Below are 22,476 nucleotides of genomic sequence, written 5' to 3'. Positions count from 1 at the left end.
ACAATCTGAGTTGGACCAGTCTGCATAATGTGTTTACTGTTGATACGTCAAGTATATTTTGATGCCGATACTATTTTTCCTTTACTTAAGTAAGGCATCTGAATACTGCGTGTGTGTGATTCGATGGTTGGTTTGATACCTTTTTAATCAGGCCTGTAGTCACAGTACACATTTATTCGCCTTCGATTCCTCCTCCTTGTCTCTAGGTGGCATCGCATCGCTATCTCTGTTTCAAAGAAAAATGTGACACTGTTGCTGGACTGCAAGAAGAAGATGACCCGCCCCCTGCCCCGCGGCAACAACGCAGAGGTTGACACCAATGGCATCACAGTGTTCGGAGCACGTCTGCTTGATGAGGAGGTTTTCCAGGTGAGGACCTTTATAAGGGACAATTGAAGACTGTGCACCTTCCCTCCCTTTCTTCTCTATGTTTACATTATATCCTAAATATTTTTCTTTACATTTACTTGCCTATGTATGTTTATGTTTATATTGTAGGCTATATTTTTATATTTTATTAATTGTCGCACTGCTTTTTGGAGTCAGCTCTCAAATCTCATTGTACATGTGTATAGTGTCAATAAAGGCATTATATTCTACGTATGTGGTTGTTGATTAATTCTATTCATAAAATATAATATTGATTAAAATTAAAAGCACATCAATACTTCATATACTTTAAAATATTTGCATTGAGACTATAATAGCTGTGCAGCTTTACAGGTTTTTGTTGAACCGTTTTTTGTTTTTTTTCACCCACAGGGAGACATCCAGCAGCTGCTGATCGCCTCCAACCCCCAGGCTGCCTATGACTTCTGTGAACACTACAGCCCTGACTGTGACTCCCCACTGCCCAAGACCCAGGCTCAGGACCCCAACACATACGTGAGTAACATCACACAACACGACTATATCCACAGACATTTGAAATCAACATTTGTTCCTCTTTTATCAAAAAAATCAACTTTTTAGTGAACAATTATGTCTGAAAACGTATTACAGGGTAAAATAACTAGCCTCTACAAACTTCACTCATCCTCTGTCAGCTCTAATAAAGGTTACTGCAGGATGAGTTCTCAGTTCTTTACAGAAATCCCATAGCACAAGACTGCTGACTAGAATCTATCACAGAGCAGATAGACTCAGATTGTCAGCACCGGTGCGCTTGCACAACTCGTTTATAAAATTCTATTCTCATCAGCTGCCAGCCCAAACAGAATCTGTGGACTTTATTTTCCTTTAACTTTTTAAATATGATATACTTGAGGAAAGAGAGCTATATACTTTTCAATTGATCTGAATTGATCTAACCTTTTGAAAATGTTTTGGTCTTTTTTTTTTATTATTTGTTTTTGGAGAATGGATCTTTTTTCTAAATGATGATGGTCATGTGTATCCTGCAGGAAATGATATTGGGAATTGACTGAAGCACCTCTTTACATGTATAGAACTGAAATGAGTTCATCCAGCTTTCATCATGACTGTCATGTATGACATGATATGTACTACTGCTGGGAGTTTGCATGTTCTTCTGAGGTTTGCTTCGAGTTCCTCTTAATGTACCTGGTTGTAACTTTATTCATCAATTCACTGATTTAACATACAGCAATTCCCTCTGGATGATTAAAGATTTATATTATTTTATATTATCTTTTCAAAGACAAAGGAAGAAATTCAGTCTGTGAAAATAATTAAATGCTCTAGTTCCCTGAGAAAAAAAAGTCCTCAGGTTCAGTTTGGGTCATCTGATAATGTCATCAAAGTGCTGCTCTCCCTTTCTGTCCTCCTCACGCATCCCCATCATCAGCAACAGTTTGTATCCATCCACTTTCCTCCTCACCTTCTGGGTCTGTGTGTCCCTGAGGTTACTAAAGAAAAGCAGAAGCATTGTCATAACATACCTTTACATAACTACATCTCTAAAAATGGGCACATTTCATACACTTGCATTGAAGAAACATAAGCTTGAATTGTTACAGCAGTGGATTAGTTGTCATTCTTTTCTGCAGTGGAACACAGAAAGGTAGGGGAAAGAGGATGATACAAGCCAACATGTCTTTCCCCGATTTTTTTCTAATGGGTTGCAAGAAAGAGAACTTGGTTACTGCATAAAACATGCAAATGAAGTTAAATTCTGATTGGTTTTATGGTTAAATTGAGATATAAAAGCATTTGTCATGAAGATGGCTTAAGGTGGAGCCTCTTTACTTACTGAGACTGGTTGTGCACATTACATTCATTATCAGCTTTGCAAGCTCTCCCTCCCTTTTTCTCTCAAAAACATACTATTTGGGAGCTGACGTTTCCCTAACACCAGCTGTGCCACAGAGCTTTAGTGATAAATTATTTTCATCCGCATTCATCTATCCAAAGTACTCAATCTTTGTTTTATAAGCCTGCATGCTGGATCAGTCAATACAATAATTGTATCAGTCACTGTACAGAGCTCCATCCCCTTGTGTCCCAAACCCTGTCATGTTGATGCTGTTGAAATGACTGCTTTCTGAATGAATATAAATCAGTGTGGTTTTATTCATTGGCTTCACCTGCTTTATTTTTGTTTTTATTCTCATTCATCAAGGTCGTCTATGTATGAGCATTTTTAACATCAACACCTTTTAACCAGCAGCACAGACTCCCTCTGATGAATGGAAAAATAAATGCTTAGCATTTTATTATTATCTCCACTGCTGTCTCCCGCTGTCTATCACCATGTTTTATTTTGCCTCCCTCTTGCTGCTTCACCCCACATTCACCACTTTTCCTCTTTATTTGTCCCTCTGCAAACCCAATCCACCTCTCCATGGAAATCCACTCTCTGCCTCTTCATGCATTCCTCTCCTTCCATTCCTCTTGCTTTCCTGCTCCCTCTGCCAACCCATCCCTTCCTCCACCCTTCCCATCTTTCAATCCTTCCCCATCTCTCTCAGTACTTTGATGAGGAGCAGGATGACCATGAATACCCCTATTATTATGAGGAAACAACAGGCGTTCCCTCCTCCTCTGCGTTCCCCTCTCCCCAACCTGGGGCCCCCAGTCAACAGGTAAAGAGGGAGCACGAGAGAGGGAAAACACGAGTGGGGTTTGTGGAAGGAAAGGAGAATGAGAGAGAGAGGTATTAAAGCAATAAAGAAGGAATAATTCATAATATAGGGCTAGCTTCATAAATATTTGAGTGTCAACTAAATTTACATTTTTGTGTTCCCCTATATTTGTTTGAAAATCTATATTTTCACTGTTAGCATTCTTTATACCTCTCTCATCTCTCATCACTCCATACCTCCGTTGTTTTATTCAGATTTCCCCTTTTCTTTAACCCACATTGACTTCTCACACATCCACCTCGTTTCTACTGTCTCCATCACACAGTATTAACTTTGTTCCTTATGAATTTTTGTCCTCATTTCATTTACATGTTGTCATATATATGTGTGTATGTGTGTTCATATGTGGCCAAGTGGGGGCACTGGGGTGGTTTAGGTGCAGCTCTGTTGTTATGTTCACTACACACTTTTTCTCACATTCCTCTCCACCACTTTATATATCCTGTATAAAGAGAGCAAGTTCATGTTTAGAGAGCACTATTTGTTTATCATATAATTTGGATTTTTTTTGTGGTTCTACTGACATTAACATATCAAAACAATTGATTACATGATGATTGAGTGTTTTATCTTTGATGATAAACTGAGCAAATACAAGCTAGCATAGGAAACACAAAAAATGTGCTGGAGAAGTCTTTTCGATCTTGGTCAAATAGTCCTTGTAAATAAGTTCTGTTTTTATTTACGTTGTGTACAAGAGAGATGGGGTTTGTCATACCATTGGTCCTTAAATTGCTAATGACAGATAAGTGTAATTAAATGGACCGATTTAATTTTCTGGCACTCTTTTTCTTTTATTTTAAACTTCACACAGCTTCACACAAAAAACACAACTAGATTTGCAATGCTATTTGACCGGGGCATGTGTCTGTTTTGTCTTGTTACTTGCATGATTTCTTAAATGTCTTTGAGGATGTCACCGCATGCACCTACTGAACTTCTGGATCATCAGTTTCCAGACCAATTTTCCTGTCAACATTGGAATATCAGTGCACATGTTTTTGTCTTGGTATATGCATTCACGGTTATATCTGACCTTTGTGTGGCATACATGTGGGTCATGTATGCCTCAGTCTGTCTTCTTCAAGTTTGTTTTCAGTATTGCATATTTGAGAGGTTTATAAAGACGGTGACGGCCCGTTTTTCCTTCATATTATATTAAAAGGGAAGTTTTTGTTTGTTTACAGTTTGAATTTGCATGTATATTCATTATAGCAGCATGAGTAGTAGGAATTAATCGTGTACTGTTGTTTTAATTTTGTGGTTTTATTTGACTAACATGCATTTGCATGCTTGCCTGCCACCCGTGCTCCTTCTTTTGCATGGCTTAACAGCAGTATCCTTGTTTGTCTTGCAGTTGGACTGCTCAGTGCATTAAAAACTGTGTGTGTGTCTGTGTGAGAGAGAGCACAGCAGATCATGTATCAGTGATTTTTGTATGTCTTTGTCTGTACAGTGTGTGTCTGTGTGTGTGTGTGTTCAGCACCAGCTTCACCTGACCAGTCACACCCTCAGTGCCTCTGCCAAACCACAGGCTACAGTTCATTTTAGCGCAAAGATGCTGCTTTGTCATTTAATATTGGGAATGGCATTACTGGAGAGATCAGCAAAAACTTTCAAAGTCAAATTTCTCAAATGTGGATTTTTTAAATTTGTGTAAGTACTGCAAGATTTTCAACTTGTATTTTTGCTTACTGTTTTGAGACTATTATTAATCACCTGCTGTATCCAGTAATGCCTGTACAGTCTCAGTAAATCATCCAAGCCTTGGCCATCTTTATGTCATTGTTTCTCAAAACATCCACTCTTGTCTTTCTTTCTCCTTCTGTCCATCCCTTGTTTGTGCTTTTCAACCCCCTCCCAACCCTTCCATGTATCTATGTTTTCTCTCTTTATCAATATGCACTTTTACATACTAAACACCATCTCAACCAAACAATTATCATGGACATTAGAAGAAGGAGGTCAATGGAAAGGCAGCCCCCACTAAATCCACCCCTGTCAAACCGAAACCCACTCCAGCTAAGTCGGCCAAGACTGGATCATCTAAACTTGTAGTCAAGCCGCCTATGCCCACCAAAGCTCCCAAATCTGCCACAGCCAAGTCATCCAAAGCCAAGCCCACTGCAGTAGAGATTCTCTTGTCTAAGATCAAACCCACAGCAGCAGCTAAATCTAAGCCCACAGCTGCCCCAGCTAAGAACGGTAATGGTAAACCAGCTGTTGAAAAGAAAGCAAATGGTGCCGCTAAAGCCAATAGCAATGGCAATGGAAAAGCAGCTGTAACAAAAACAAATGGCAATGGCAATGGCAAAGCTGCAGCGGATGCTAAGCCTACAGCTCAGGCCAAAGTGAATGGAAATGGCAATGGCAAGGTTGTGGCTGAGAAGAAAGTCAATGGTAATGGAAATGGAAAATCTTCAGCAGAAAAGAAAGTCAATGGAAATGGAAAAGCCACTGTTGTGTCAAAGACTAATGGAAATGGCAATGGCAAAGCTACAGCAGAGAAGAAAGCCAATGGAAATGGCAAAACTACCATTGAGGTCAAAGAGGTTAAAGTCAAAATTAATGGCAAAGCTGAAAATAAAGTCAATGGTGAGGCTAAGGCCAACGGCAAAGTAATTACTGTAGTAGAAAAAAAAGTTGTTAGCAATGGTGCTGCAAATCAGGCAAAAATTGAAACCACTACAAAAGCAAAGACTGAGAAAGTTGTAAAAGTAGAAAAGATAGAAAAGACTGTGGTCACTGCAGCTAAATCAGCTGCCAAAGTAGAAGCTACAAAGGCAACTAAACCCACAAAAGCACCAAAACCTGAGCCTACAAAAATGGCAAAGGCTGTGGCCACCAAAGCTCCAGCAGCAAAAACTCAAGTGAAGACTGAAGTCAAAGAGGTCACCAAAGTTAAAACTGTGGTCACCAAAGTCCCCCTGGTCAAACCAACCGTGAGCAAAGTCGTGAAGACTGTGGTGGAAAAGGTTTCCGTCCCGAAGAAAGTGGCTCCAACATCTGCCCCTGTCCGGCCCACTCCACCCAGACCCACGAAGTCCAAGGTGGTGGTGGACATTAATGTCAAATCCCTGCACAAACCATTCCCACCCTTTGGCAAGGCTGTGCTGAGTGGAACTGCAGTCCCAGCGAAGAAAGTAAACAACGGTTATCAACAGGTACAACAAAAAGGCCCATGTTTGGGTCAGAATGTCCAGAGTCGTATGTCCCATCTGTCCCATCTGGCTGCCAGATCTTTCCACCATCCAGGGTCTGCAACAAAACTTTTGTGAAACTTTTTTTAATTTTGGGGGCTCTCTTTCATGAATAGTTAATCTTTCAGGTGGCTGGCAGTGCTGATTTTGAGGTAAATCCCTGATGGTGGGCGATCTGGTCTTCAGAATGGAAGTTGGTTCATACCAAGCTGGGTGTCTTCTCCTCTGTTTGTATATCATATGATCTTCATGATCACTCCAACTTCTCCATATGATATGATACAGCGGTGCACATTGAAGCATGGCTAATTGTGCAGTTTCATTGTTCTTTACTTCACTTCATATTCCTACCTTCAAGCTGAAACTGGATCTCAGAACCTGAATACATTCGAGCATTCCGTCTCTTTCTTTTTGGGGGAAACCATTAACGAACCGGTCAAATGAATGAGCATGGATTTCTATGGCAGAAAAACTAAACCTGAGAAAACACAAATACTATCACATTCTATACACAAGCAACACAACAATCCTCCTCTGTCCCTCTGTCATTCTCTCTCCTTGTTTTTTTAAGTACATGTGTTTTCTCTATGACACCTGTATCCCTGTCTCTGGCCATATTTTGTATCAAATATGAATAAAGCAGCCTCACAGAAACTAAAAAGCAAGTGTGCTTTCATTAAAAGTAAAATTTCATTCAATATGTAGTCTACTGTGAAGCTGACATGCTTCAATGACATTGTCATGGTGGGTTCTGGGAAATTCATGTATGCATTAAATTAACTAAATTATGTTCTGTGAGGCTGTTCATTTGGGGTTGTCTCTCTGTTTTCTGGTCTTGGGTGAAACTAGACATCCCAAAGCATCAAGTTATGATGTTTTCATCTTAAGGGATGGATAGGGGCTCTCAGTCCTACTTCCAATAAGAGCAGACTTCACCCTTTCATGAATATTGGCTTTGTGAGCTTTTAACAGCAAAAAAAATGTTCAACAATACGACAAAAAGAAATCTCAGCAAAGTGGTCTCAATAACTCCCTAAATCTTGCGCATGGCATAATTTATAGTTATTGAGACTCTGAAACTACCTGAAATTTCTTTTGTAAAATGGATCTTTACAACTTTAAAAATGTGCATTGCCACTAAAAATATTCTTTGGCAATAACAATTTTATGATGTGTTCCATTTTCTTCTTTTAACTCATCATTACTTACAAGCAGACTTTGAACTAACCACGCTCTTCCATTAAAATCTGCTTACTTCCTCCCTGCTCCCCAATTCCTGTCAACTTGACCAATCAGGATGTAGATACTGAATATTCCGAGGCTGGCCACACCGCTACAGAGACTGATTATTACTATGAGGAGACGGTGCCAGAGGGTGAGGTGTTTGGACAAGAAGAGGTCCCCGCTCAGGTAAAGAGAAAATTACACACTGGATAATGAAACAGATCAAGAAGATGAAATAGTCAAATAAGTCCAATAGAATACATAAACCTTTTAAGGAACATAAATTTAAATTAATCACAGACTCTCCGGATAGATATGCTTAATTTGCACAGCAAAATGTTTAAAAAACAGGAGTTACCAACTAGCATACAGTCACCAAATCAAGAATAAATCACCGCCTCAATGCAAGAGGTCTCCATCACCAAAGGAAGAAGACAGTGTAATACCTGTGTGGTGGTGAGCCCAGTCTTTGTAGTTTAACCAAGTAGTTACAGCTCTGTGTCTCTCCTTACACTTTCCTAACCACACATCAATGTTTTGTTGGCACCGATGCCACATGACAAGACATAAGAGAAAAGCTCTTTCAAAGAGAATGCACCACATTCATCTGCTCGATCATCAAACATTTTTACGTGGATCCCTTTTTCCCCTAACAACAAGGTTCCTGTTCTCATCTCAAGATCCTTCGTTGATCAGACTGTTATCCTGACATAAGAACAAAAGTCTTGTCAAAAAGGGGTCTGCATAGAAATATTTGATACAAAGGTTTAACCATAGCAACAAAGGGAGATGAATATAATGCATTCTGGTTTGAGAGAAATCTAACTGAACTTAAGAATACAGCAGTTGCTGTGGCTTACCTTACAGCCCAAAACTATCAGAAATTGAGAATGAGTTTCTCACAGTTCTGATCTGTTTCTCACAGTTCACTTATTTTGGCAATATTCCATATTGTCATCATTACTGTTTATATTAGCTGACTTTGATGACTTTGTTTTTGATTTCCAGTTTTGATGCTTAGGATGTTTTTGCTAGTGTTTTGGTGAGAAATGTGTCATTTCTATAAGGTATATTTTAAGAAAAAATGTTTCACACTGTTCACAATTTGTTACTTACTTACTTTTAAATTATAGCTTTTTTCATGAGATTTTACTATACAATCTTCTATAATTCCACTGGATGCATATTTGTATATTTTACCCATGGTAAGTAAATTAGAAAATAACATAGTTTTTGCTTTGCATAGCATAGCACACAGCCACAGCTTGTTTTCATAAAGTGCTTCATATCAGTTCTGTGTGTTTAGGAACTAGACAAGCATGACCTTGGCATTAAAAGTGTCTTTTTCTCGTTTACAATGCCAGGTAATATGTTTTGGCCAACTTAGAGAAATCCTTTGGTTACAAGTCATTACACACAAGCTGATGAGGATATGCTTTGATGGAAACACATACTATTATAAGCTCAACAATAGAGCATTAATAGAAGATTTAAAGTCAGAGGATAAATCTGCTCAAAATCAGAATGAAGTTACAGCATGAAGGACTGATAGAGTCCCCCCATTCTGCCAGATGTATTTTATTTTCTGTCCCTATGTCACTGTTAATTTGCAAAAGGTAAGACTCATTTCTTTTTATATATGCCCCCCTCTTCACTCCCCCTGTTGTTTCATTCTGTATTTCTCTTTCCTTTCCTTTAACATTTCCCCATCATACACACATCTCCCTCTTCCTTCCTTCTTCCTTTTTTATCTCTATTTTCCTTCGCTTGATTCATCCTCCCGTGCCCCTCTATCCACCCTATTGCGCCTCTGATAAACCCAACCCAGCCCCAGGAGGAGCCAACGTTGGTGGGAGAGGAGGTAGATGCCACCAAGGCAGGCGGTGTGGGCGAGGAGGCTTTCACTGAGGAGTATGTGACTGGGGACGTGGGCATGAAGGAATACGACTATTCCTACAGGGACTACAATGAGCCAATTCTGGAGACCGGAGAGGTCGATGCCAACATGGGCCCTGCCCTGTCCGCTGTGACAGACGAGGGAGGCGTAAGTCGTTTTGCTTCAGTGGCAAACAAACAAAACAAAAATCAGTTTCAACCAACTCTGAATTCTAGTATTTGTCAAATTGTATTCAGTGTCCTCTCAAATGACTTGTTTGAGTTTGCCGTCTTTCAGTATGGAGACACATAATGTATTTCTGTGTTAGGACCTTCTTACCCATGGTGGCTAATTTGAACACACTTGATATTTGAGAAAACTTTACCTGAAACACTTAGATAGAGACTATAGCCATGATTAACTCCACTTACAGATCTTATAAAAATCAGTTTAAATATTTCAGGAGGACCAGCAACATCATTAACTATAGTTCTTATAGTATATACTAGCATCCTTATGTAGACTTGACCTTAAAAATACACCCTCAGTCTACCTTTTTATGATGTTGGGTGGTAACACTCATTTCAGTTTCCCAACCTAAGTATAAATTTAAAATGGCCACCATGCAAGAAAGATCTTTTCATCTAAATTTTATGCCAGGCAAGCTCAATCAATCATAGAGACACCTGTATTTGAATGCATTTCAAATACTTTAAAGGCAGAATGAGTAGGATTTGTCCCTCAAAGTTTGTAAACACAACATTAGAAGTTGACCCCTCCTCCCAAGTTTAGCAATCTTCAGTGTAGCTAATAGGAATAGTATTAGTGTTCAGTCAGGAGAATTTTGCAGAGCTTCCCAAGCTTCCGACTCTGAAATCAGCCAGGCCAAGGCCAGAAATGTCCTGAATACAGCAGAAGGCAGGGTCTCTCCAGATACCGATACTGTCACACACTTCTAGTGGGTCATATGTGATGACTGAGAGGGATTGCAGATTATACATTATTTTTGTTTTGGAAAATCCTACTTGTGCATTTAAGGACCAAGACATAGTTCCCACGTCAGAGGTTGAAATTGGTTTTAATCTATACTGTGTATAGTGAACATCTCAGGACCCAGGAAGAATAGCTATTGCTGTGGAAGAAGCTATTGGGGATCCTTTTAAACATAAACAATAACTTTTACTATCACATACACTGCATAAAGAGGCATTTGGAAGTGCAGCACTAACTGTTGTTGCGTCTTTTGTCTTGAATGCCTTTTATCTCAGTGTATGGCTTCATTTAGAGCTGCTAAGCTGTAATGATTCTCTGTATGTATGGAAAAAAATCTACAAGTAATGGACCAACAGTTTGGAGAACCATTGAATCATGGGTATTTGGAAAAAAGCTTATGCCTTTATCACAGGCAAAGGTTTTCATTTATCATTCTGTTTTCTATACTGGCATAATGGTATGATAAAATGTGGGTGACTTATGTAAGTGTGCACCTGCTGTCTAGATGGATTTAGCCAAATCTGCATTTTATAAGTGTGTTTGTCTTTTCGTTTTTTCGAGTTGAGTGTGTGAGTATCTCTGTACTGACTATGCTGTGTTGTTGGCTACATGTGTGTTTTCCTCAGGCCGCTGTTAGAGGCCAGAAAGGAGAGAAAGGAGATCCCGCTGTCCTGGAGCCTGTAAGTCACTTTTTTCTCAGTCCTAAAGTGCTGAAATAAGTAATTTAACCGTGACTGCAGCTGTAGCTCTCCAGTAGGATCCAAATGTGTTTTTAGTTGAGAAAAATGTACAAGTTAGAGTGCTTTACAAACTAGAAGAACACTCTTAGGGCACATACATTTTCACAGTCAGGAACTTTTTAACAACACAAATCGGTCTCACAACTTTGAAATCTCAAAATTTTCACAACACAGATGCAAAGAAGGTTTTATGAAATTCTCCCGACAGTCAGACAGACAAAATCAGAAGAACCTGATTAATGGCCAGTGAATGTCTTTTGCCATTTACACACTTGTATGTCCCTTTTTCCTCCTGAAAAACTTTTTAAACTTTATTTTGATTTTTACAGGGTATGCTGATTGAAGGACCTCCAGGACCTGAAGGACCTGCTGTAAGTAAAGTCACCTTCACTGACACACAAAATGAGCAGCTCATTGAGTCTGTAATCAGAACACTTAAACACCCTTTACCACCACTGTTTTAGGGTCCTACTGGTCCCCCTGGTTCCTCTGGACCTCCTGGCTCTGTTGGTGACCCTGGCGAGAGGGTGAGTGTTTCACTTTATCTGAAGGAATACAGGTTTGTAGAGTTATTAGTGCCAAATCCATGCAGACATGATTCTAAGACCGTATTGGTCATTGCAGATGGGCTTTGAAAAATAAGCATCTGTCACTTCTTCTCTCTCCTTGAACCTGCTGTCTCACCTCTTCCTCTCACCTTCTTGAAGGGCCCTCCTGGTAAGGCTGGTCTGCCCGGAGCTGACGGAGTCCCTGGACCTCCTGGAACCTCAGTCATGCTGCCCGTGAGTCACCCTTAACTTTTAATCCTTCATTTGAAATAATAGTTTCTAAATGGCCATACATGTGAGTGAGTTTTGTTCAACTTGGACATTTTGTGGGTATGATTAAGATTTAGAATTGGCCCTCATTCGAAATCTGTATAATTTTGTATGTTCAGTACAGATACCTGCTATAACAGCTTGAAATATTTGGATATTGGCCACTCAAATGAGATTCCTCCCTGATCACAGCTGCATTCCAACTGTCATATTTTGATGTTGTTTGTCCATTTAATTTGTTTAAATGAATGTTGCAGTTTGCAGTTTTTTTGTTGCCCCCTACCACTCATTACAGTATCCACTCATATAATCTAAATTCTTTTCTCTTTTTTTTTTGCAGTTCCGTTTTGGTCAGAGTGGAGGAGACAAGGGTCCAGTCGTTTCTGCACAGGAAGCCCAGGCAGCAGCCATCTTGTCTCAGGCCAGGGTCAGTCTTTACTTTAACGTCACATTTCCACTGTTAATGTGTCTCATGGATCTCCTCAGTGGAGTATTGATGCTTTCCCATTAACGTAAATTGTTGCCGTGTTTGAAAATAACTTTGTATCCATTCAGTTTAAGATATTAGATATACTAAACTTCTGCACTGATGGAAGCATCTGTTTCTCAACATGTAAAGGGTATTGAGGGTGCAAAACACTAGTCTGTGCCTTTAAGGTGGCCCTCTCTTTATACAGGTGCTTAAAAAGTAATAGGGGGTAATCTTGCGGCATTACTTGACATTTTATTCTAATTTGTTCCTATTTTAAGACCTACCATGCCAAACCAGCAAATTCTTTCCTTAAATTTGCCTTAGATTTGCTTTTTCACATACAGCATCTGAATTTGCATCAAATTCTAGTCGAGGACATTGAACAAATACTTTTGCTGCAATTGCTTATTGCTGCTCTGCTGTCAATAGGAAGATATGCATCTCCATGCACATATGTTTGTATGCATTTATGATTAGTACTGCCCTCCTTTCCTATTTATGTATAAAAAGACACCTCCCTTACAGAGGTGAGTACAAGAACACAGAATGAAAAATAATACACAAGAAAACATGTTAGAATTATTAACAATTATTTGACTTCGTAAAATCTTTATTTACATTTCGATTCGAGAAATTTAGCTGATGCTGTTCCATAGAGATATAGAATGAGTATGAAAGGATATTTTCCTTTATTTTCATATATTACCAACATTACAAGCAGCCATGTGCCTCCATGATCACTGATGACAATTGTTGTTGTCTCTAGATGGCTCTGAAAGGACCACCTGGACCAATGGGATTCACTGGACGCCCCGGACCTTTGGTATGTTCGCTGTCCTTTGGACCATCACCTGTTTGTTGTTGCCAATGCTAACTTTTTGTTAGGTCTGTTAGTTGCAACAGCTTTCTTTTCCTTTTTTTCATTAATAAGAGGTAAATGATGATAATGATGATGATGATGATTTTGTCTGTTTCAGGGAAATCCAGGAAGCAACGGTCTGAAGGGAGAGAGTGGAGACCCCGGTCCTCAGGTAAAAAATCCTGAGCCTGACTATCAAAATTGAATCATTTAAATATTTGTATATCAAATCATGTAACTAACCCACTCTTACATCATTGTGTATGATATCATTGAACTCATAGTACATGTATACTCAGCTCATATCCAGGATGAAAATGTATCACAGACATCTTGTTGATTTTTCAGGGCACCAGGGGACCCCAGGGTATGATGGGACCTCCTGGCAAAGCAGGAAGAAGAGTGAGTATGATAAAATGCTGGCCTGTCTTTACGTTCTTTACTGTGTGTTTAGGCCAAAGTAGACCAGAAATAGCTGCTGCCACAAGTTTCAGTAAATTCTGTAGATGGTGTAGATGTTTCAGCCTATAATGAGTAAAAATGTTAATTAACCCTCTGCAGACAAGGAATTATCTTTTTATACATACCTTGTTTAAATTCTGTGCCTGTTAGTAAAGCATGCCCTATCAAAACTAAATATGGTTAACTGGCAAGTGGTACAACTGTCTCTCGTAAACAAGCACTTAAAACATGTTCTCCCTCTGCCTGTCTCATAACAGGGCCGTGCTGGAGCTGATGGTGCCAGGGGAATGCCAGGAGAATCTGGATCTAAGGTAACCTTTCTCTGGTGTCATTCCTTTATGTATATCACCAACATGAACTCTGTTGACTTGTAATATTCGCCCTGTGTTTGGAGATGATCTGGCATTTTATTTAAAACCAGGAACAGATACCCCTACATGAAATGCAGATTCATTGATGCAGTACCTGTGATCTTGCTTCAAAGTCAAACCTATATTCCTCACAAGTCTTTAGAGGGATACTCAACTTGCTTTGCCCTGGGACTGCCCAGCACAGGTCAGGTCTATTTTAGGGTGTTTTAAGAATTTGAGGAGGTTCAGGGCTTAGCCCAGACCTCTGTTGGGGGGATGTAGGGTTTTTAAATTAGCTCTATTTTTCGTTTTTTTTTTTTTTTTAACACACTCTAGCATCTTATTTACCTTCAAGGGATTAAAACCCAGTGTGAATCAATTTATTTTCATTGTGAATTAGAAAACGGTTGGTGGGCACAGTAAGTTGAGTATCACTGCTTTAGATGCTTGTAGTTCAACTTTTTGTGGTGAATCTGTGAAATTCAAAGAGTACAACCTGTTAGGCCACACGGTGATATTATTAAGCCAGCTTTTACTTGATCTTGGTCTAGCTGAGACAATCAAGTCAACTTAAGCATATCATGCTTTCTGTGGTGTCCCCAAACTGCAGCTGTGTGCAAATCAAAAGTTCAAACTGCAGTATTAATGCATTTCCTCCCTTTGTGATGTATTCCTACAGTATATACTACATTGAAGTAGTAAAACCTTACATGTCTGTTTTTCTCTCTCAGGGTGACCGTGGTTTTGATGGTCTTCCTGGTTTGCCTGGTGACAAAGGACACAGAGTGAGTCTAAAGGAAATTACAGTCAAAGTGCAACAAATACTTATTTAATACTACACCGTGTTTTTAGTATTTGGAAAACCAGTCGTATATTTTGGTCATGAAAAGTTTAAGTGGCTTCTTCTATTTGTGAAAATAACAGAAGACCTCAAGAAGACAGGTTCTCACTTCTTCCTAGTAATTAAGGTAGCCATAATTAAACATATTACAAGGAACTGGTTAATAAATGCCTTCGTCATCTAGAGACTAGCATCTTGAAATCTTAGTTTAATAGTAATATTAGTCAACCTACAGGCCTACAAACCAATATTCACATAATGAGATTTTCTATTTATTTTTTTCTTTTTGTAATGACTTCTTTGATTATTATGTTTTTTATTTTCTGTAACTCCAGTATTACAATGTTATATCATTTAGATCTTTTTAATATTAGTGATAGTTGGAACAATTATCGATTGTTCCTAAATATGTATAAGAACTCTAATACTTGAATATGTGCAGAGTCTAATAATTTTCTGATTTCTCACTCCTTCATGTGATTCCTCACTCCCCAGGGTGACTCAGGAGCAATGGGACCTCCAGGATCTCAAGGAGAGGACGGAGAGAGGGTACGAAGATATGACAAAATCATTTAAAATCATTCCAGGCACTACTCAAACCATCTGTCACTGTGTCACTCCATAGCTGTTCATAATCAGCATCTTTACATCCTTGTTGTTTCTGTGTGTCTGTTCCCAGGGAGATGATGGAGACATCGGACCCAGGGGTCTCCCAGGTGAACCAGTGAGTGTTTCAATGACAACACAATCTGAATTTAAAACTCTCCCTCTTGTGTCTTATGTCTCTGTAGTAAACAGCATCTCAAAACACATCTCAGTTAAATGATATGAAGTAGGGCTGGGTATCGTTTAAAAAAAGTATAATGCCAATTCCTTTAAAGTGATACAGATACCAATTGAGTACTTCATCATTTAATACCTTATTTTCTTACTTCATTCAATACCCATACCTTCACCATTCACATGCATCAAATTGAGGAATGACTGCTGTGATTGACTGCAAGCAAAACCAAACAAATAGTCATTTTTTTTAAAGATCTAGATACGAAAAGGATCAAATGCAGGTATCACTGAACTGGAGAAGTTTCAAAATGATTTAGTACTAGGTTATTTCAGTGAATACCATAAAGGTATTGGAACTAACCTGTAACACGACTGTGATCTTCACACCTTGTTCATTATCATAGCAATGATTCCTTAAATAGTTCAGGTTCTTCACTATAATTATGTGAAGGGCAGTGATGGAGAGGTAGAAGATGCAGCTGAGTCAGGACCACAGGTGGTTTCTTCAAAGCATTACCATGTGCAGACTGAAAAGTAACAGCTTGCAAGAAACAGGGTCAACATTCAAAGGTTTTTTTAATAGAATTATCTTTTAATTGCAGATATATACAGCATACATTTCCTCAGTAGCCTCTTTATTAGGTACACCTGGACAATCTAACGCATATATAATTCTGCAGTTGTGCCATAAGTTCTATCTTTGTAAAGTCTATAATGTTACGTTAATGCTGACATTGTCCGAAATGTGTTAATTAAATTATATATTTATTACGAAGATCAAAAAGTTGCAGTAGAGTTCATTATACTGAGACGTGTTTCCCCATTTACAGAGGGGCAGAATATTAGAAACACCTCTCAGCATTATACATTCCAGTACACCACCGCTAACTATGACCTTGAGTGCTGAAAAATATAACTGAGTTTACACCTCTATTAAAATCCACAATGCATCAACATGAGGACAAAACCAAAATAAAGCATCATGTTGTCAATATCAACATGACAAAAACATTATATTTGCTAATTTTCTAAACCCATCTGAAAGCTATTGTCTTGTAGGAAGGATCTAATATAAAAGTCTTAATTGAAAATGAGTCCTGGTATGAAAGACAAAAATTAAAAATCAAGCTGCGTGTGTGAAAGTGGTATATCAAACAGTTAAGCTGTTTGTGTGTTATTTATGCCTTTGATGACTGACTGATCTTGTGTTTCTCTAGGGACCTCGTGGTTTGCTCGGACCCAAAGGTCCTCCTGGAATCTCTGGACCTCCTGTGAGTGAAAAACAATTTCAAACCACATTGTGCTGCTTTTATTTTTGCTGCATTGTTTTATCCCTCTGTGACCACTGAACACCCACAGCACCTCCTGAAACAACACCCTGTGACCTGATATAAAGACGGGGATGTCCAGTAGTCTAAAAATGAACATGTAATGTTCCCACAGTCACCTCAAAACAATACCAAGACACCCAGAATCACTCAGGATTAAGGCAGCCAAGTCAAAACTATCCATTTCATACTCATGTACTACAGTTGTTTGGCTACAGTTGTTGAGGTCTGCCCTTAAAAGAGTACTCTACAGATTTAGCATTCCTATAACAATGTCTGACTCATGAAAAGCTTTTTTGAAAAGCATCAAAATTGATGCAGCAATCCAGCATATTCAGAGATATTGTCTGTCATATATTTAAGTGTGTTTTGCTAGTAGCAGCTAATGTAGCCTCGAACAGATATGAGGAGATGGTTACAGAGCTCTGCAAAGCAAGCATCACTTGAGGACATTTATCAGACTTTACAAGACCTGTAGACAATTATGTGTAAAATCACTGGCTCCCCCTTGTGGGTCACATGTGCAAAATATGGGAGGCCTCTGTGTGGTGTTATTCAACTTGAGTGGGCTTGTTCCAGGTAAATGTTCATTACATTCAATGAACTTCAAATAAAACGGTATATTGGCCTATTTGTAAGACAGTAATGAATCATATAACACATGTATATACAGATACATGTAAAATGTGTTAAAACAGGATTGATGTTGAACTCAAAATGTTAACTGTAGCAGTATTCGTCTATGTGCGTCAGGTAACATTAGCTGCAAAATAAGAAACCAATGTAATCCTCAACTACTTAAATATTGACATAGTTTTCAACTAGCCTTCATTGCAACAGCATAATAAATTTCCTAAAATTCAGGCATGGCTTTTAGTGTTCGGGGCACCCCGAGGAAAACTTCCTGGGACCATGACAGTGAAGTTCTCCTTCAAGCTCCAGGGTTTAGGTGCCTGCTGATTCTGACAAATTTGAACACAAATGCATTACATCATCACCAGAATCATATGATGTCAGCAGTATTGAGTAGGACACTAGCAAGGATAGGTTCAGTTCTGTCCGCAGTAAATTAAAAATGGTTTTGGATAGAAGCCTTCTGCTTAGTCAGTTTTTAGTATGTGCAGCTTTGTCTGAATTGATGTACATTTTGTTGATTTTTCTCTGTTCATCCTCTCTTATTCTCAGGGTGTACGTGGTAATGACGGACCCCACGGTCCCAAAGGAAACCTGGTCAGTGTCACTCCAAGTTATTTACCGCATTATTATGTAACCTTGTACGATATTTAGTATCCGTATCAGTAAATCTTCCTCACCTGTTCTTTACTTTATCATCACATTGGTGTCTTTCTGTTTTTTCAGGGTCCCCAAGGAGAGCCAGGACCTCCAGGTCAGCAGGGAACCCCAGGAACTCAGGTGAGTCAAAGGACAGCTTGTCACTATCACACGCTTGTGATATTCATTTCTTTCACTAGTTGTCTGCTAAGGAGCAAAGGTGTGCACAAGAACATGAAGTAAAAGGAAACAATAATGTTGAGAGTGTGTATTCATTCATAGTTGTATTAATTTGTTTGTTTGTTTGTTTGTCTTTAGGGAATGGCAGGTCCTCAGGGAGCCATCGGACCCCCAGGAGAGAAAGTAAGATACCAAAAATATAATCAGTTATACATATACAGTTAGAAAAGTTCTGCAAGATACAGGCAATTAACTAAAACAAGCCCTCTGAGGTATTTTGGATGTCCAGTATCACAGCATTTAGAGAGGATCCTTAATTTGTTGTATTTTTGTATTTAAAAAAACAGATATTAGAAAGGTACATAATGTAATGAAATGTATTAAAAAACCAGTAGGATATCAGTTTGGAAAGTCGCTTTTTTGTGTGATCAGAGACGCTGAGAGGAAAGATTCCTTGCAAATATGTGATGGTTTTATTGGTTGTAAAATATATATATTTTATTGACCAGTAAGTGTATTATTTAATGATCCTTTTATTCAAATGCAAGAAATTCAAGAAATTCTGGAAAGATGCCGTTTTTCTCATGACACGAGATTAGATTATTAGATGTAGATTAGATTAGATGTAATTTAACACTTTATATCGTATTTCATAATTCTTGATCACATTAAGGGATGAAGAGAATTGCTCTTTGTTCTTTTGTCTCTTGTAGACTTTTAATGGTCTTTTTGAGGTGTATGATTATTAGCTTTCTTGCTAATAATTACATGAAAAGACTGATTATATCTTGTGTCTGTCCATTAAATATGATGCTACAGCCAGCAGCCAGTTAGCTTAGTTTAGCTCACCAGGCTCTGTGCAAATGTTTTAAAAAAAAAAAGCATCTTACTAACATCTCTAAAGCTCACTTATAAGAATGAATTTGATAATGGCAGTTTAAATAACTTTACAATAACATTAAAGTTAAAAGTTGTTATCTTTGTTACATTAAGAATAATGCAACCTTTTAGTGATCTGTAGGGTGGAGGGAGACGCAGAACTGAGTTTCCATGATGGCGAGCAAAACCTTGTTCATAGCTCATCTATTGGAGTCGTTTATGTGTATTTCTACTACAGCTTAGTAGCATAGTAGCACAGAGTTCCAGGTGCAGTACTGTACCACCATCCTCTGGACTCTCTCATGACCACATTGTCTTCTCTTTCAGGGTCCCACAGGGAAACCAGGTCTGCCAGGAATGCCTGGAGCTGACGGCCCTCCTGTACGTTTGTCTCCTCCTCTTTTTTTTTCTTTGCTTGTACCATTAAAAGTAAAAATGAACCAACACTGGATGTCCTTCCTGAGGCTTGAGCTCTCTGTCTTCTCTTTTTCAGGGTCACCCAGGAAAGGAGGGGCCTTCTGGTACCAAAGGCAACCAGGTGGGTGTCGACCATAACCCTATTACATCATGTTCCTTCCATCTTACAAACACAATTAACTTTTAAGGTATTTTTATGTAAACTTGTCCTTCTTTCTCTGACCTTATCCAGGGTCCCAACGGTCCCCAGGGAGCTATCGGCTATCCTGGCCCTCGTGGCATCAAGGTCAGTACAATTAATTGTTTTACAGTTAGTTTTTTGCTAACTTCTTTTTTATTGTGTGTGTGATTTTTGCACAGTTGAGGTTACTTTTCTTTTTTGGGATTTGCACTTGCAAATAAACAAGACCTAAATATTCATCAGCATATCAATCAGTGTTTAATTTTGATAAAATGCTTATATTGCAGGGAGGTCAAGGAATCCGTGGACTGAAGGGCCACAAGGGAGAGAAGGTACGTGTTTCATTACAACTTCAAACTTCCACTCACTCAAGAAGTACCCTCTCTTAACTCACAATTGGTTTGTTAACATTTTAGTTAAAGGACAATGTCAAAATGAAGAAATGAATGAAATTAACAAAAAACAAAACATGTTTCAGGACTTTGAGTTAAAATCAATAACAAGATTGGTGAAATATTTTGATGAATACGTACTGTATGGTTTTTGTTTGCTTGTGTTTTCAGGGAGAAGATGGTTTCCCTGGAATTAAGGGAGACTTTGGTTCCAAGGGAGAGAGGGTAAGATTGATGTAACATTGAGTTTCTAAATAAATAAATGATTGATTGCCTTATTCATTGTAATTTTGTAACTTTTCACTTTTGTCTGATTTATTACTCTCTATATAAATTGTGTTGATTTGTTCTGATAGTTTTGCTTTGTGTCCTGCTGACAGGGTGAGCTTGGAGTGTCAGGGCCCAGAGGAGAGGACGGTCCTGAGGGGCCAAAGGGTCGCGTCGGACCCCCTGGTGAGATCGGACCACTTGGACTGGTTGGAGAGAAGGTACAATCACATTACATGATTGGCTCTTAGTACTGTGAGATAGGTTAATGATGTTCTTAGGAGCACCATTTCCTGTAAAAAAAAAAAAAAAAAAAAAAGGTCATTATCCTGAAACTAGATTACAGGTTTTAATTTTGCGGATATTTCCCACAAATGTATCCAAAATATTCAAATTTTCTTATAATTGAGGTAAGGCCTCCTCAAAGACAAGACAGGGCAGATATTGATGTGCTGCCCTCTTGTGGTTGTACATGTATGTGCACTTGAGTGAAACATATTTACACATGAGATTTACTGTATTATATAATCATGTTGTAGGTATACAGTAGTAGAATGTAACTAAGTACATTTGCTCAAGTACTTAGTATATTAGAAGTACTTGTACATTACTTGAGTCTTTTCATGTAACATTCTATTTCTACACCACTACATTTTAATATATAAGAGGAAGTATTGTAGTTTTTACTTCATTACATTTATCTGAACGCTTTAGTTACTAATTACTTTACTAATTAAGATTTTGCAAACAAATCATACCAAGAGTATAAAATATGATGGTTTATTATAAATGTAACTACCCAACAATATACATTGGGTATATAATATATATAACATAAAAAAATATATAAATCATGTACCCAGCTTGTCAAATGTGTATTTACTTGCATTCATTACTTTGAGTACATTTTCTTTTTTCAATGCAGGACAACCATTTAATTTTCCCAAGTGTTTGTTTTGTGTTTTTGTGTTAGTTGCTACTTATTTTAATAGATGCTTCAATTTAATATTTGACTTTTTGCCGTTATTTTATTGCATCTAAATATGACTGTAACACACAAGCACAATGTCCACATATTCTCTTTTATTCCTGATATTATGGCAAAACATAATTGATTTGTTGTGTAATATTTAAACACAATTATGAGATATGTAAAAGGATTATGATGAGTGATGTCTTGATGTGATTTCAGGGTAAACTTGGTGTACCTGGACTTCCTGGATATCCTGGAAGACAAGGACCCAAGGTAAGAGAAACACACACCTATCATCGTCATGACTGCTCACCAGGCCTCTGTAAGACGAGAAATAGTGCTGATATTGATTTGTTTTTAGGGATCTCTTGGATTCCCAGGATTCCCTGGATCAAACGGCGAGAAAGGAACAAGGGTAAGTTGATGGTTTAGTGGAACATTTTTTATCTATTGAGCTCTGAGCTTTTAAACGTCCACTGTGTAGATCCAGTGGCGTCTAGCCACTCTGTAGACATGAGGGACTGTTTTTAAGCTAACGAAAACACTGATTCTTAGTTTCAGGTGATTGTACAATAATGAAAGCATAATTATAATCATTATATTCCATATGTACCAATACTTCCCCTTCATCCTACGTCACAACAGTGATTAAGTGAGAATAACAGTGTTAAATGATGTAGCTGATTAATTATCTCTACACGGATGTGCTACATTGATGGATCCTGTATTTATTGACAGTAATGTACATTCTGTCTTTCTGAGTCTGCATTTGTTTGTTTTTTCAGGGTCTTGGTGGCAAATCAGGGCCAAGAGGACAAAGAGGACCAACGGTACCATTTCACATTTATTTATTCAGTTTGTTATT

At 38.4% G+C, this 22,476-nt stretch overlaps 1 protein-coding gene across 1 annotated transcript in view; it reads left to right on the top strand.

The window, feature by feature from the left end:
• Nucleotides 1-22,476, top strand: part of col11a2 (collagen, type XI, alpha 2) — a 51,188-nt gene that overhangs the window by 16,045 nt on the left and 12,667 nt on the right. The window contains exons 4-33 of the mRNA XM_059350224.1: nucleotides 207-369; nucleotides 763-885; nucleotides 2,931-3,044; nucleotides 7,601-7,714; nucleotides 9,357-9,572; nucleotides 11,024-11,077; nucleotides 11,467-11,508; nucleotides 11,602-11,664; nucleotides 11,845-11,919; nucleotides 12,296-12,382; nucleotides 13,194-13,250; nucleotides 13,405-13,458; nucleotides 13,635-13,688; nucleotides 14,006-14,059; nucleotides 14,830-14,883; nucleotides 15,435-15,488; nucleotides 15,619-15,663; nucleotides 16,940-16,993; nucleotides 18,236-18,280; nucleotides 18,410-18,463; nucleotides 18,641-18,685; nucleotides 19,709-19,762; nucleotides 19,875-19,919; nucleotides 20,031-20,084; nucleotides 20,267-20,311; nucleotides 20,543-20,596; nucleotides 20,752-20,859; nucleotides 21,831-21,884; nucleotides 21,973-22,026; nucleotides 22,397-22,441. Coding sequence (XP_059206207.1) covers nucleotides 207-369; nucleotides 763-885; nucleotides 2,931-3,044; nucleotides 7,601-7,714; nucleotides 9,357-9,572; nucleotides 11,024-11,077; nucleotides 11,467-11,508; nucleotides 11,602-11,664; nucleotides 11,845-11,919; nucleotides 12,296-12,382; nucleotides 13,194-13,250; nucleotides 13,405-13,458; nucleotides 13,635-13,688; nucleotides 14,006-14,059; nucleotides 14,830-14,883; nucleotides 15,435-15,488; nucleotides 15,619-15,663; nucleotides 16,940-16,993; nucleotides 18,236-18,280; nucleotides 18,410-18,463; nucleotides 18,641-18,685; nucleotides 19,709-19,762; nucleotides 19,875-19,919; nucleotides 20,031-20,084; nucleotides 20,267-20,311; nucleotides 20,543-20,596; nucleotides 20,752-20,859; nucleotides 21,831-21,884; nucleotides 21,973-22,026; nucleotides 22,397-22,441 — 2,134 coding nt within the window. The remainder of the gene's footprint in view (nucleotides 1-206; nucleotides 370-762; nucleotides 886-2,930; nucleotides 3,045-7,600; nucleotides 7,715-9,356; nucleotides 9,573-11,023; nucleotides 11,078-11,466; nucleotides 11,509-11,601; nucleotides 11,665-11,844; nucleotides 11,920-12,295; nucleotides 12,383-13,193; nucleotides 13,251-13,404; nucleotides 13,459-13,634; nucleotides 13,689-14,005; nucleotides 14,060-14,829; nucleotides 14,884-15,434; nucleotides 15,489-15,618; nucleotides 15,664-16,939; nucleotides 16,994-18,235; nucleotides 18,281-18,409; nucleotides 18,464-18,640; nucleotides 18,686-19,708; nucleotides 19,763-19,874; nucleotides 19,920-20,030; nucleotides 20,085-20,266; nucleotides 20,312-20,542; nucleotides 20,597-20,751; nucleotides 20,860-21,830; nucleotides 21,885-21,972; nucleotides 22,027-22,396; nucleotides 22,442-22,476) is intronic.

This window comes from Centropristis striata, chromosome 14, assembly GCF_030273125.1.
Source record: "Centropristis striata isolate RG_2023a ecotype Rhode Island chromosome 14, C.striata_1.0, whole genome shotgun sequence".
Taxonomy (NCBI): Eukaryota; Metazoa; Chordata; class Actinopteri; order Perciformes; family Serranidae; genus Centropristis; species Centropristis striata.
The sequence above is the reverse complement of the archived record's forward strand: the minus strand, read 5'-3'. Positions and strand labels throughout refer to the sequence as shown.